General features: G+C 21.9%; 1 protein-coding gene across 2 annotated transcripts; it reads right to left on the bottom strand.

The window, feature by feature from the left end:
• Nucleotides 1-1,857: 1,857 nt before the first annotated feature.
• LOC112596503 (PDF receptor) lies at nucleotides 1,858-13,148 on the bottom strand. Of its 2 annotated transcripts, XM_025342221.1 has the most exons (10): nucleotides 13,096-13,148; nucleotides 8,409-8,507; nucleotides 7,839-7,946; nucleotides 7,205-7,344; nucleotides 7,043-7,146; nucleotides 4,672-4,882; nucleotides 4,301-4,597; nucleotides 4,115-4,206; nucleotides 3,064-3,250; nucleotides 1,858-2,070 (listed from the first exon to the last, which is right to left on the bottom strand). In XM_025342221.1, exons 2-10 carry the CDS (start codon nucleotides 8,479-8,481, stop codon nucleotides 1,999-2,001), a joined length of 1,284 nt encoding a protein of 427 aa, XP_025198006.1. In that variant the 5' UTR covers nucleotides 8,482-8,507; nucleotides 13,096-13,148; the 3' UTR covers nucleotides 1,858-1,998. The 2 variants fall into 2 exon arrangements, with proteins under 2 accessions (XP_025198006.1, XP_025198013.1); XM_025342228.1 differs by lacking the exon at nucleotides 1,858-2,070 and having other exon boundaries at nucleotides 3,132-3,246.
• Between the last annotated feature and the right edge of the window lie 4,025 nt (nucleotides 13,149-17,173).

Genomic DNA, 17,173 nt, shown 5'->3' with positions numbered 1-17,173 from the left:
GTAACATATATACATTTATAATATCATTAGTAAAATATTAATGTTAGCAAAGTTAGTAGGTCTCAACACCATTGCTTTTATAATCTTTTTCTGGGATTATCAAATATATTTATTAAATAACACAAGTTTTTTAATTAAATAATTTGTATGGTTTTAAACATTTAAGTTGAATCGTTTGTAAAAACTTCATCATAAGCTAGAGAAATACCAAGATCATTATGTAAGGACTGATTGGAAATGTAAAAAGGTGCTTTAATTATAATTCTAAGGGTTTTAAATTGGGAGCGCTACGTACAGTTTATGCTTGACATTTTGTTTAGAATCCCATAATTTGATTTTATGCATAAAGGTTCAAGAAAGAATTTATAAATTAATAGTTTAGTTGGTAATTTTATGTGACTGCGGGTTAGGAGAGAAGAAAAGACGAAAACGATAATTTAAAGATTAACGTTTGTTTATAGATGTGGAGATAACTTTGATCAATTATAATGCCTAAATGATTAATGTATTGCACAGTTAGCAAAATGTGTTTGTTGTTGATAATAAGTGGGCATTTTTCTTTCCTAAAAAAAAATAAAAAGATACAGTGTATAAATTTAGATTTGTTTATTTTCGCTCCTCACTCTTTGTACCAGTTTTTAAGGAAGGAAAGATTCATTTTGACGTATAAGGAAGCAATAATAATAGGGCTACTTTTGTCTTTAAGAGCTTTTTTATGAGTTAAGTCATCAATAATACTAGTGTAAAACATAAATTAATCAGTTATAAAAATTTTAAATAAAAAACTACACCTTGAAGGACACCTGCGTGCATTAATTAATTTTTAGTGAAGTAGTGGATAAGCCGCAACATACCAAGATAAAGTAATTTTTTAGTAATATTTAAATTTGAAATAATAATTCTGTGGTAGGATAAATTTCAATTTGAAAAGCCAGACATTTAAATTTGTGAAACAATTAACATATTGTATAAAACATATCACGAAATAAATTAATTTTTTCCAGCTACATATAGCGGGATATACTGTGTAATACTGTAATGTAGTAGTTTGAACTTTACTTGTATCAAGTTCATTTCCAGAATTAGTTTTCTCAAAATTAGCAAGTTAAAAAATACAATGTGGGAGAAAAATGATTGGATTTATTTATTAAATATCATATGAAAATTATATTGAAATTTACACTGGTGTGGTTATTGTTTTTTTTAATATCATATACAATACAGTATTAAAAAAATATTATGCTAATTAAACAATATACATATATTTATTTATCAAAGTGTTGAGTAAATGTAATAGTTCTAATTAATACTTAATGGTATGAACTAGTTAAGAAATAAATAACTAAATCAGTTTCTTTGTCAATATCATTTTTAGATAATCATATAAAATATAAATAAGTTTTACCTTAATTAAAAATTCTAGCACCTATTTATACATCAAAATGTTTCATGATATACATAAAAAAATACACTTCATTATTAAATTAAAACATCCACGGCTTCACTCAGAATTTAATATAAATGTTATAATTACTCATTAAAAATCTATTGAATGTATTATACTCACATATTTGCAATAGCTGATAACTCCATCAATTTGATTTTATTTCATAATGAAATTTAAATTACATTTTATTCATTATATATATTTTTTTAATTATACTTGATTTTAGTACAATATTACAATTTATTGATTATGTTCTTTAAAAAAAATATTTAAGATTATAAATAAAATACTTTTATTATCGAAATAATTTAAAACCCATATATTATGTACAATCTATATACTTAAAGCAATTATTTTACTTTTCATTGCCTATACTCTATTTATCATAAACCATATTTTTATTACATTAAATTAATAGTAAGTTTGTACAGTGCAAAATATTAAATAACGGTTAATTAAATACCAGAAACCAAGTATATTATATTGTTGTTCATAAAAAAAAAATTATATTTATAAAAAAAGATTATATTATCTTCTAAGTTTTAAATATATTATGTCATTTCCATTTCAAAATTTCGTCGTGATTTTTGGAGCATCATTCGTTTATCAAACGACTTTTTAATCTGTAACAATGATCATTATTTAGATAATTAATTAATAAATAGTAAATAATATTATATTCATAATAATAAATAAATTCATAAACGATAATAACAAAGATATTGTTATGAACATATTAATTAAACACGATATAACTTATAATCATGATAAAAATCTGTTTCGATCAGGATTTATATTATTATCATTACCTTAATTATATATTAAAGTAACGTAGCCCGAATAATCCCTGGCCTATCACTTTTTTCCAAATTTTTTTATAATATACTTGTAATTCTTTGTAGGTATAATAAATACTATAGGACCAATAGATAATGATTTACGAATAATATTAAATTTATTATATAGCATTATCTATTACCCAAATTTCAATAGTTTTAATGCTCGGCACACGCTCCTATTTTTTTAAGATTTTGAAATTTATTTATCTGATATTATTTAAAGTTATTTCAAAGATCAAAAACCAATATAACCTAAATAAAGTTTTTCTTCTTTAAATTAAATTAAATATTATAAGAATTAGACTATTTTAATTATTTTATTATTAATCTTTTAAATAGTTTAAGTTATTTTTTTTTTTCATATGACCACCACAAGACACAACTAAAGATTATCTCAATTTCCCCCTGAATAAATTACTTGTTCTGAAATTCATAATATATAACATGACAGTCATAAGATTATAATTTAAGGTTTATAAATATTATACCTTTTTTTTATTTATCCTCTCTGTACAACGATACAGTTTACATTAAACAAAAATTATTTTAAATTATTTTCTACATTATAAATTACAACACAACTTCACATATTTTTTAAAATAAATTGAACAGTCAAATCGATAAATTGTTTATTTACACTTAAATATGTTTAAAAAATATTTTATTCATGAATCTCGACTATTGTAATTGAGATATAAAAAAAAATATTATCAAAATATAACTTACATTCAAACTATTTAGATAGCTATTATTTTTTTTGCATTTTAGAATACTTACTTCTTTATTCATAAAACAATATAATATTGACACCATTAAGCCCTGGAATGAGTGTAATATATGTGCAGAATATGACCAAAAAGCAAATAATTCAGGACTTTTCGAATGTGGTTCAGGTAATATAACTAATATAAAGTTTGTAATCCCAAGTAAAGGAACAAGAGCTATAGCTGCTTTGGATACCTTTCTAGGATAAAAAATAAAATCAATATTAGTACACAATAATAAAAAAATCTTACGACATGATTTTTTTTTTTAAATGTCCTCATAATTTTGTCTTTAAAATTACTCGTATACTTAATATGGCTTTATTAATCTATTATTTAAGTAATAAGTAAACATTAAATATTCTATTTACATGATGATTATTTACTATTAACTTGAATCATTAAAAATATTAATAATAATATAATTGTAAAGTATAAATTATAAGGTAATTAGGTAAATTAAAACGTATTTAATAGTAACGCTACCCATTTATAAGTTATAATTATAAATTATGATTATTTTTGAGAGAACATTATTTCTTGAAAAACTAGGTATTTTTTTTAAAAAAAATTTAAGTTATTTAATAATTAATTTAATTCAATAAGTACAAATTAAGAATCCCTTTTGTTATTTCTTGCAAAACTTAATTACTTATACATATATTAAATATATTGCCAAAATAATATGATTCTAAATTTCATTAAATGTTACATTTTTAAACGAGGTATCATAAAACTCGAAATTTCTTTATTTAAAATCCATCCATTTATCAGTAAGTAGAACTGTTGAATTTAATAATATAATTTGAAGCATAAAATGGTTATTAAATAATTTTCAATTAATTATATAGCCAACTAAAAAAAAAATAATAATAATATAAACTTAAGTAAAAAGTTTTCTCATTTTATTGAATAAGTGTATTCTATGTAACTCATTAAAACAATAATTTAATTACATAATTGTATAGTTATAAAAACATATGCTAAATACTTTGAACATTTAAAAATTGGTTGTTTGTTTGATTACTTCATATTTAATGTGACGCGTAAAAATATATTAGTACCTTATGATATCCAACTCATTTGATGGTGATAATTTTGATTTAATTTTCTTTAGCAACTCTCTCAGTACAATGATTAATATTATGAAATTTACCTAGGATTAAAAATATAAAATAAAATAAATTTTAATCGAATTAATAATAAATATTGAGAGATGAGCCACTGATGACTAATTAACCTAAACTTACTATAATAATTATCATACGGGGTCCTTCAAGGATCCAAAAAAAGGGTAACAAACTGTAGCCCCACCAACAGACACTAGACGATTTTTTGTAATAAACCATTGTTACCAACAACCATACAGACGTCATTAAAGCTGGTAAACCCCAACCAAATAAATACATACGGAAATTTATTGAATTTATTCTTAAGACTCTAGATTTGATAATTCTATACAGATATACTCCTTCGTTGTACATCCACATAAAACTAGCAGTTTTCGACCATTCCAATATGACTTGACTACCTTCACAAATAATTGGCTAAAAAAAAAAGACACTAATAAAATAATTTTGATTGATTAATAAAAATCAAAAATCAATATGTTTATACTTACTGTATACATAATTCCAAAAAACCAATTATCGTCATCTTTCACTAAACGGATCTGGTTATTACAATCCACAAGACAAGTTACATTTGAACGGTATTTTTTTGTTTTAAATAAATCCAGTTTATCAATATTTAAAATTAATTTGATAAACATTTGTAGTGATAAAGCAACAAATAAATTCATGTGTATCTTGAACCTCTGTTCCAATAAACCCCTGTAATAAGATAAAAATAAATATTTTTGTATTTTTAATTTATATGTAATTAATGATATGTCAATTTCCAGAAAAAAATCCTCAGAGAAATTTCCGGAAATATTTCCTAAACCGGTAATTTATCAAGAATATTTTAATTTTTTATAAATATTTTTCATTTGTTTGCATTTTCAATTTTTATTTAAATCTACGGTCATTTAAAAAAAAAAATATTATAATTTGAAAAATAAAGGCTCAAATTTTTCTTTCTATTTATATTTTTTACTAAATAATTTAATCAACACGTTATTTATTTTTTTTATTACCAGTCATTTATGTAGCAAATTTTGTTAGAAATGTTTATAAGTCCGTGAAATATGAACAACAAACATACATATTTTAATTATAAAAAATAAAATAACAAATAACAATAGTTTTATAATTCTATAATCAATTATGATCTAATATATTGCTGATTAATATGTTAGTTAGTAAAGCAATTTAGCAAATTGATGCATAATAAAATATATTAATCAGTTATTTTTGCTCTAATACTTGTTATTATACTTATACACGTAAAATTTTTTATTTTTTTTTTTCTAAAGAAACTTTCCAAAAATTAGGAGAATATTTCTTATTCTCGGAAACATTTCCTGAGAAATATTCCTAAAGATGCATCACTATAATACACAAGTATTAAAATATGAAGATATAAATAATTTTATTAATACAAACAATTGACTACCAAATATGTTTAAAATAATAATGATAAAATTATGCTTAATATTTAATTATAAACATAATTAAAAATACCTATTAAACTCAATACTACCTACATTGGTATACAACTTCTAATCAATAACCATATCTAATATTATTTAAAAATATTTAACAATTTTCAAAATTTAATACAAATGTTAAAACCTTACACCATTACACCATATTATTCACTTTATGTTGTGAATAATTCAAAGTTTACAACATTGAAATTAAAGTGCAAGTAAAAACCTTATTATTAGTTTTATAATTTTTTTTTTTTTTTTTAATGCATTTTTTAGGTTAACACGTATTAGAACAGCTGAATAGTTCGAAAAGTTTGAGTACTACATTGATAGATTAGTAAATAAATACTATGGACCTTAATATTATTAAATCTACCGTTTTAATTGTGTGAATAGAAATCAAGCAACAACGTTTGAAGGTAAATCTTAGTAGTATACCAATAGATAATTAAACACTGTGATTATTACGTGTCTTATAACCTTTCTTCAAATTTAACCAGTTAAAATGTTCTTAAAATCTGAGTAAATATACATGTGACAAATGTATTGTATATATACATATTTTGTACACTTTCATATTATTTCACAGTAACTTGACCGTGTTTTTAACGAATTGAAAACATGAAACTTGTTGCAAAGTAAATAATGTCAAATTTCTACGTTATTGCAATTTGTAATCAACTTTGGATTATATAGGTATTATTTTTAATGATTTGCTATTGTATTATGTGAAAGGTACTCTAAGATTTCTAAGACCTAAGCTTCCTAATCCCTCGTTATGACAGAAACTCGTATATTTATTACATTCCTTAGAATGGCGATTTAAACTTTAAAACAAATAGGCATAGAATTTTTAATACATATTTTCCAATAACATTTTAATCGTATAATCTACCTATATGTATACCACTCTTTCATTTGCAATATGTATAAGTATACATGTGTATTATTAAATTACATTTTTAAGTAATTTCAAAAGACAACATTAAATGAACCTATTATTTACTTTATATTTATGCTATATGCTATTACTAGATTAAGGAAGATAAATCCACTTGTATTATTTGATTTATCGCAGGCAATACCGCGTAGGATCTATCATGCATAATATACAATCAAATGTCTTAAATGAATGACCCTTATGTAAAATTTTTCGACCGATTTTCATGGAATTTTCATCAATACATTCAGCAAAATCCGTAGTTTCATCGACTACTTTTTATAACTTACGTTTTATTTTTTTTTTTTAATTAACGAAATTTAAAAAGGGTTAAATTCACGAGCGTTCAATTTATGACGGGCAATGTTATGCAGGATTAGCTAATTATATTACAATATAATTTCAATGTACACTACAATAAATATGCGTATATTTTAAAAGCAACTTATATATACTTACTTGTGCCTGATAAAAATACATAATGATATAATCAGTGAAACAATAGATACTAGGCATCCGACTACTTCAATTACTCCAGTATTAATAGCAATATTAAGTTTTCGCTTAAAAAAAAAAAAAACTTGAAATAACTGTTATCAACTATAAATTATCTGACTCTACTTTTGTATCGTAGTCTGATCCAAGTTTTTCTAGCATTTCCGTTAGTTCTGGAGTATAACAACTACTATAATCAGTTGATCCAAACAAATTTGTTACATTTTCCCAACTTCCATCTTCTGTACAATATTTATAGGCCATCTCTAAAATAATATAAAATGGTAATTAACACAATTATATAATTTTAATTTTAATGACTTATACTAAACAAAAGCAATGGTAAATTAATAATTATAAAAAATTTATATTTGTATAAATAAGTTGACAGAAAAAAATGTCTCGTTTTTTATTTCTAATGTTGTAGTATATATGTTTATTACTTATTCATAAATGTATTACTGTTTTTTTACTAAAAATACTTTATTATTAATTAGTAATTTTTACTGCTATTATCTGACAATTTTTTAGAATATAATTTGGATTTGATTAATTTTAATAATATTTTAATCAAATCGCATAGCATATCCTAACATAATTCAATATATAGGTATCTTATTTAATAATTTTAATAGTTTTATTACGATTAAAATCAGAATATAAATTTAAAAACTCGAACTGATTATTAATTCTGACATATTATAAAGCCGATATTTTATAAACTTAAAATTAAAAAATTAGTATAATAATAATAAGTTACTCATTTTGTCAAATCCTTGTTCTTTTGGACATGGTTGTGATACATTGGTATTGGCTTTTGCAATTGGCCAACATGTTTTTTCATCATAGAACCAATTACAAAATTTATCTGAAACAAAATTTAAGATGCTAAATACTCAATACTAATCAAATATAATATTGCTTAAAAAATAGCTATTAAAAATTAATTAAATAATATAGTAAATAATAAATAACTAATAGTTTTTAAATACGTAATATTAAAATTTTAAATTAATATACTAATAAATACCAATTATTAAATTATATATAATTAAATCATCAGAAAAATAATTATTAATTAATGTAACATATACATTCATGTAAAGATAACTACTAATAAGCACTGAATCAGTGACTGGTAAATCTACTCCAAAATTTAAATATAACTTATTAGTACCTTATAATTCATGTTTATAAATATTTATAAATTAAGCAATGAAATATAGTTATGAAATGTTTTAATATTTATTTAAAAACACATTTTTTTAACGTATAGTTTTATTATTTGTGTTATGTTTTAAAGTACAATATTAAATTTTATAATACTTACCATTGGAAGTAATTAAGTTATACGATGAATTAGAATCGCATGAATTTAGAATATTGGTAGTCATCCTATTCATATCTGAATAATCACTTTAATTTAAATCTGTAATAAAAAATAATGTATTTAGCTTAGAAATATTTTGTTAATACCTTTTAATGCTTAAGTATGTGTATAATTTAATAGATAAAATAACTTGTGAGTTATTTATTTCAAAAATATTTCTTTTAATAATTTAATGAAATTCAAACTTAACACTTTTAAAATAATATTGACTAAACATTCTAAACCAATTATCCAAATTGTAATAAAAATAAAATAAGTGATTTTATAAAATCAGTTTTGGCAAATATCTAGATGAATTATCTAGATAGAATTGATTTATTATTTATCTTATCTAGATAATTCTCGACTAATTTATCTTTATCTTCATCTAGATAAAATTCTAGTTATCTATGAGTACCTATCTAGATGATTTATTTTTATGGTATAAAAAAAAAAATTAAAATTAAAAATATTATTGTTTTGATAAGTATTTTTTTTTTTTTTTTTTGTTATATTAACTCAAAGATTGATATCTAATATTTATCTAGATAAAAATGTATTCATTTTTATCTTTATCTAGATAAATTATTAATTATCTATCCTCAACATTGATAATATATCAACCAAAAACAAAAAAAAAACAGTTTAAATGCTTACTGGAAATTAATTTATAACTGATGTATAATTAAGAAATTCCATTCAAAGATAAAAGTTAGACAAAATAAAAAAAAATTATTATTAGCTAGGTGTATTAAATTTTTGTTTTTAATTTAAACGATATATTGTATAGACGTTTTATTAACATGTACGACTGCGGTTTGCGTTTTTATTGAATATTATTATTTCTGTTTTATGCATTAACTGTAAATATTTTGAATAATAGTGAACATAAATACTCGCAGTTAATACCGTTTGTATTTTTATTTTTAAAGAATGACTATTTAAGACGTATAAAAGTTACTAAAATTTTATTACATAACTGTTAGAACTTACAAATAAAATGTATGAATAATATTTTCATATTTTTTTTTTAACCCTAAATTCTTTACTTACCTAATATACCTTATACATAAATACCTAGTTGATTTATGACATGGAATTAGGGAACGGAGATTATTGTAATAAAAAAATCAAAATATGTAATTATTTTTATAAAAATATGTTAAAAAAATTAAAAATATGTAAATATTGAAAAAACGTATTAGTATTGAAAATTACAAAAAAAAAATAAAAATATTGTATAAATAAAAGTAATATAAACTATGTAGATATATAAAACTATAAGTATTATTCCAGAACAAAGCAATGATAAATAACATATTGTTGAAGGTTTGAAAATTAAAAATTGTGATGGTTTGATCGAAGAATACTCTTGTATTCACTAAATGACCGTTCTACGTCAACAGATGTGATTGGGTCGTAATTCATTTTTACTATATCAGAAGGAGTGAAATTCAATGTTCAGAGATCCTTTTTGATTTTTACTGATTAAAATATCTGTGATGATTTTAATAGTTTGAAATCCAGAAGTTTTTCAATTATATTGGCAAATTTATTTTTGACTATTTCTCCCGTGTGCCCTTGAGCTTTTTCTAATTTATCTGCAGACTTTTTTACAATGCTAATATTTTTTATCAAAGACATGTTTTTAGTTTCCAGTCGCTTAATTGTCTGAATCAAAAAACAAAAACTTGCAGAATGTATGTCAAGTTGTTTTGTATTAGTGAATTTGTTGTTTCAATAGTTGCGGCCGATTCAGTATCAAAATACCATTTAGATAATGTATAATATTTGGTGGTCGTCAAAAATTACTAATCTTATTAATTTAGACGACTAAGCAGATAATGCTTATGATCTTCGAAAATTAATAAAAAAACAAAAATTACTATAATATGTAAAAATATGTAAAATAAATTTGAGTTTATTTTAATTAGAATCATCTAAATCGTATACATTTTTTATCAGATATAAAATATCTCATTTCAATAAAACTATGTATTTACAATAAAATCCACTCCCTACATGGAATATAATATTATGTTTGGTCATAAATATTTTATGATTTAACACACGGTCAGAGTAAATTAAACTTTCCCAAATAATACCGCTGTACTAAAAAATCTTTTTTTAATTGACCTATAGGGCAAGTACCTTACTGGTAACTTTTTATTTAAAGTAGAAAAAAAAAACATAAATTAATTTATGTAATATCACTCTACTCTATATGAACTTTCCTACGATCACAAACTACTATTGTTAAGACAGCAATAGTGTTGAGTGTCGACTGACTACTAAATATAAATATAGCTATGTCTACTTAAGATTTAGTTTACAAAAACATTGTAACTACAAACTTGAACACATTAACAAGAAACCATAAGTATCACAAATATAAAATTAAAATAATCTAATAGCCAATAAGTATGTGTATTTTTACCCTCCATGGTAAAAATTAAATAACTTTAATCAAATTGATACATACAATTTGACTCATAATAATATTTAATTATAATACCTATAATACACATAGGTAACAAATAATATAGGTATACTATGTTATACTATAACATTATTAAATCTTCAACAAGTTTTAAGAATTTATACACATATATATCATCTCGTATACTATATTAAATTGTATGAATATATTGTTATATTATACATGCAGTTCAATTCAAATAAATGTTAAATTTATAGCGAATCCATGACCATAATCTGTACATAAACTTGTATATTGTAATTTGGTAACTTTTTTTAATCAAAATTCACGATACCAATCTACTCGAGGGGTAAGGAAGGAGCAAGGAGTACCTGACTTTCTTTTCTCCTATTGAACTTTTTCGAGTGCTCTTGTAGTGGATTTATATACCTTTGTTGATTTTATACGATCTTTGTCTACTCATGTTATTTTTTGTACTTAATGATGAGTTAGCAAATCTTTAAGAAACGTGTACACCATATATTTTTCGTAACTTTTGTTTGAATTAAGTAGGTAGTTGTATGATCAACTATTGGTTTTAATGACTAACATTTCAACTTCACTGATATAAATTTTGATAGTTTGATTCTTATTATAAATATATAAACTGTGTGATTCTTTTATCGAACAACATTAAATATATGAAGATGTAGGTATTAATGTTTTCTGAAAATAACTGTTTTACATAATTTCTAGTGAAAATAAAACAATACTTTTTTAATAATTTCTATCGTTATGTTTTTTAAGTCTTATACTGTTTGAATTACGACATAGATTTTTAATTCCACATTTTGATGCAGAATATTTTTCGGAATATTTCGATACATAATTTCGAAATTCAAACAAGTAGTTTATGAACTATGAGTATATAAATTTTAGGGTGAACGATATGGAGAGGTATACTCTTCAAAATGTTGGTCTATTATTTCGCTTACAAAAATTTTAAATACTTATAAGTTGTAACTTATAAACTACCCGTCCGAATATAAATTTTTATGTACCGCATTACTAAAAAAAATAATTAATCCAAAATATGAAATTTAAAATGTATGTTATCATTCAAAAAGTAAAAAACTAAAAATTATAACGATAAAAATATTTTTTTTCTTCAACAAGAAATTATGTTGACAATCTTTTTTTCAAAAACATTTATAGATTTTGAAATAATGAGTGTCGTTCGATAGAAGGATCACTCAATATGTATATATTAATACTAAGAATCAAAACTTTAAAGATTAAATTTAATTTATAAATGAAAAAATCAAAATAATCATAAAATAACTATTATTTTAAATAGAAAATTTAAATAAAGAACAGTATACGTAATATAATTTTAAATCGATAAAACTTCAAAATTGTGTAATTAAAAATTATTGTTAAACAAATACTGATATGCCAAACAATATTTTTTTAAATACTTAATATCGTATTATAGTAATTTAATAATTGTGTTTCTAAAAACAATGATAATCAATTAATTACATAATTATAGAATAATCAAAATTGGTTTAAATCATAATTTTTTTTAAATTCTTAATTTTTCAAACTGATACGTATTTATAAAAAGTAAAAAACAAAAAAATTAATATGTTCTTTAATTATAAATCTTAATTTTATAATGAATTTATAATAAATATGTCAATTAATGAATAATATAAATTTAATAACTATATTATTTTTGGAAAAACAAATTAAAAAATAAAAGAGTAGTTTAAATGTGATATGTTTAAATTATATTTATCTTTTATTAAAAAAATAATTATTTTGATTTTTAATTACAATAAAAACGTTGAATCAGAATGTTGCATTGTATTCTGTACCTCAAAATTATCTTAATCGAATAATAATATAACTTTTTATTACCTGGCTATACACTAAAAGTGATATTGAAACAGTTTAAAAGAAAAATTTACATTAATATTATTTATTTAATTAAAAATCTAATTTGTAAATAATGTAGATGAACGTGAAAATTTCCCCTAAAAAATTTAAATATATAATTATATAATGCAATCACGCAATTATTCAAAACAATATTTAACATTTAAATAAATCAAACAAATTTATCGCTCAAATAAAATTTATAAAAACAATTATGAATAGGTAGGCGAAAATAATTATACATCAGAATTTAAGTTGTAAAAAATATATATGTTAAAATGTGCTTACCTGAGACTACGGAGTTCGTGAATGACTATTCCACAATAACAGTTGAATGTCCCGCGTGATAGTGAGTAAAATACTAAAATGCGCATATTCATCTTTCAGTTGTTTCATTGGTTGAAACTTTTTACATAACTGTGTATATACCTATTTAATTTGAATTCTATTTTTGCTATCTAAAAGGGTAGAAATAAACAGTACCTATTGAAATTCTTAACCAAGTTTGCTTGTGTATTAGTACCATGACTATTATTAGTACATCAGTAACACATATACATTAATAATTTCTTTGACAATATCATAATAAATATAATTTTTAGGGCGTATTGGTGTAAATCATAATTGGTAAAAACTATTATTGGAAAATCCTTGTTTGTTATTATTATTGAATTCTTAGTTATAGGTTTAAATTTAATACTTTGTTGTTTAAAATAAATTATAAAATGTTTCAATTATATTTGAAATGTTCTATTAAAACGCGACTATTGGCATTTAAATTTACTGAAGATTACTAAAACAATAAAAACAGTTTATATATAAATATATATATATATCAATATGACTATTTGGTTTTTAACTATGTGAAAGTAAGAACTAGCTATAATTTATAAAATAAATTATAATAGTTGTCATGTAGAACAAAATATAATTTCATTACAGTTATGTACGTTATTATTTTATATCAAAATGTGTTTTAAAATTTTAATAAAACTTATCAATTATTTAGAGTAAAGAATAAATTTAATTTTTGACATATTTTTATTTTATATACAACATAGAAATACGGATGATTTATGTAATAATAATTCAATAAAGAAAACAATCATAATGAAAACTATTAAGAACTCATTATTAAAAAAGCCGGACAGAATACACCTGAGCTGAAAAGTTAGTTATTTTCCTATCGTTGTCCATCTCAGCGCTCGATAGTATAATGTAATATCATTATAAAAATTAAATAGATTAATTGTATTAAAAATATTATAAAAAATACTATCATAAACTATTATTAAAAAAATATATCTGTTTTAATTTATATATGATAATGTTATACATAAAAATGTGAACTATCTAACATACATAATAGATGCATTTCATAAAACTTTTTAATCACATTCAACAAAAAAAAAAAAATCGAAAAATTTGTTGTACAATAAATAAAGATCGTGTAGTTATAAAAACTATCCAATAGTTGTCGAAAAATTATTGTTGAATATATCTATGACTGCTAATTTAGTAGGTATATAACTACAAATAAAATGTGAAATAACACCTATTAATATGTATAAAAAAATATTTTAGATTCAATTTTTTCAATTTTTTATTTTTTTTTTTCATAAATAAGAAAAAATAAATACCTGCAGAAATTACACAATTTTTAGCGAAATTAGTTTATTTAAGTGTCTTACATACGTTATATAAAATTTGAAAAATATATTCTTGTCATATTGAAACTATTTAATAAACATTTAAAATGTTAAATACAGTAACAAACATCATTTCAAATCACAATGATTGAATAATATTATCGGTTACATAAATTATCTCGATAAAGATTTCAATTCGAGATATTATGATTTTTAAAGTAAAATATGTTGTGTTAATACGAAATATAAATCAAAATGAAATTTCATATTTACTATAACATAGTTATGAGTCTACCATAACTACAATACATATTATTTTTATTACTACTTTCTGCAGTTATTGCAACTTATCAATAAGTAAGATAATAAATCAAATATAAATTTATATTTTATACACGATATTTATACTGTAAATTATATTTTTTGTCCCCTTATATTTCATATATTATTTTGAAGTAAAACATCGATATATCGATGGACACAATTATTTAAACCAATCCTTGATAAAATAGATATTTTCAATTTGAAAACATTTTAATAGATGGTAAAAAATGTTAACTGCTGTTGTATAGAATTATAAAATCACATAACCATGTATACTATCACCTTAGCACAACATTACACGGTTTTACTGATGGACAATGAACAAACACCCAGTTTATACTATTGAAGTAAATATTAATCTATCATTAGGATAAGTCGTCTATTATTAATAAACAATTGCATATAACAATTTGAAAATGTTGATGGGGAATAACGTAAATTGCTAAAGATTTAATAGTTAAACATCAAATTAAAATACGATGATAAAGTTATTGATGATTTTCTAATGTATTATTAAAATAATAAAACTATGTTCTTAAGGTTTAATTAAGGTTGAAGTTTTAATGTTTCAAATAACAAAAAAAGAATAATCACAAAAACTAAAAAGTGCATTGAAAAAATTTAAAATGACTAAAAAATCTAAAAATACGCACTTTCAAATGAGTTTAAAAATATATTTATATTTCTTAAAGTATAAAAATTAATATAACGGAAACGTGCTGTATAAATTAGTTCGATAATGAATTGTATTTATAAAATATTTATTAACACTAAAGTTTAAAATTGAAGTATCATTATCATCTATTTAATAAACCATTTGTAGGGTGTAGTTCAGTAGTTTTCAACTGTAGTGCCGTGAGCTTTCTTTAAGTGTGCCGCGATATGCGCTCAAGTAGAATTTCCTGAAATATCTATAAAAGCAATAACAATTTTATTACCATTCTCCACATCGTATCTGTACGAACAAAGATTTTCAGCAGTCACAACAATAAAAAGAAAAAAAGAGAACGGCTTCAATCCGTAAAAGAAGAATTGAGAGTAAACTTTTCAACAGTTCGTCCTCGAATTAAATACTTGTAGACTACATGTCAAGCACTTATATCTCATTGATCTATGTATTTTTATTTCATTGTACAACAATAATATAAATGAAATAAATATTTCTGTTGGCACATCTTTTTATCACTACATTAATAATTTATTTCGCAATAATTAACCTTCTAATAGAGTAGATTGAAAATAGTATATATTATATGAATTGATGTTCCGTATTGTTAAAAAGTTGACAATCACTGATGTAGACCATAAAAAGTTAAAATACTGCTTAGTTTTGGAATTTTAAATGAATGTTTAAAATGTTTATTTAAATTAGTGAATTCTAAAGATAATTTTAAATAAGACTATAAGTAATAAATATTAAATAAATGATGACATACTTGAACGCGTACTTGGGCCAATTTTGTTTATTAAATAGTTTTAATTTATGTGATTTTGAAATAGATGGTTCAATAGTTACTTTATATAGCTAATACATGTTTATGGTTTTCGTAAAAATACGGAAATAAGTATAAATCAAAGCATATTTTAAATTAAATTGGTTTTTACAAAAACTAAACCTAAAAAATAACAATAAATTATGATAAAACAATCTTTATAGCTTTTTCTTTGTATGATTATACACAATTTCCATTTCAGAATTTATATCTATAGTGAATAATGATACTAAAAGTCCAAACCATTCTATAATTAGAATATCTAAAAAAAAAATATTTAGGTTTATTATTTGAGTATAATATAAGATAGAATTGACATATTTCAAATATCACGATGTATTTTAAACTGTGTAATTCTTTTTTACACATTATCTGTGTAATCTTTGTAGTTTATATAAATCAATAAACCTGTATAGAGATATGCTACTTAAAATATACTTAAGCCACTATAATTACACTAAAATTAAAATACAAAATAAAATCGTTCGTATTTGCTAAACTAGTTAATCTGGATCTACTAAAACAAATTATAAAAAATTGCCCATTCTACCTGACAATCTCATGAAACATTTTATATTTCTATTATTTAAAATATCATGGAAAACTATTGTGGTCCATACACAACATGCATATGAACATATAATATACTCACATACTACTCAATGAAAATGTATAAAATATTTTATATTATATTACACACATGTACTATCGAAGCAAAACATTTTATTGTAATGATTTTTATATTGCTAATTAATATTTAATCATTATAATTACCGATATAATACCTATGAAATTTCAACGGCGTGACAAAAAATAGTGAACGGTTTGTGTAAAAAAATAATTTCAGTCTTTAGAGAAATACAGGTGAGGGGCTTGGACAACTTTGCCGTCTTTTCTATA

Source organism: Melanaphis sacchari, unplaced genomic scaffold (assembly GCF_002803265.2).
Source record: "Melanaphis sacchari strain LSU unplaced genomic scaffold, SCAv2.0 Contig0_pilon_pilon, whole genome shotgun sequence".
NCBI lineage: Eukaryota > Metazoa > Arthropoda > Insecta > Hemiptera > Aphididae > Melanaphis > Melanaphis sacchari.
Note: the sequence above shows the minus strand (reverse complement) of the source record. Positions and strands in the feature narration are given on the sequence as shown.

Coding starts and splice junctions, on each gene's coding strand:
- LOC112596503 (XM_025342221.1), bottom strand. CDS start 8,481: ATGAATAGGATGACTACCAATATTCTAAATTCATGCGATTCTAATTCA. Junction 4,598..4,671: donor TTTTTGGAATTATGTATACA/GTAAGTATAAAC, acceptor TTTTTTTTTTAG/CCAATTATTTGTGAAGGTAG. Junction 3,251..4,114: donor AATGAGTTGGATATCATAAG/GTACTAATATAT, acceptor TTTTTATCCTAG/AAAGGTATCCAAAGCAGCTA.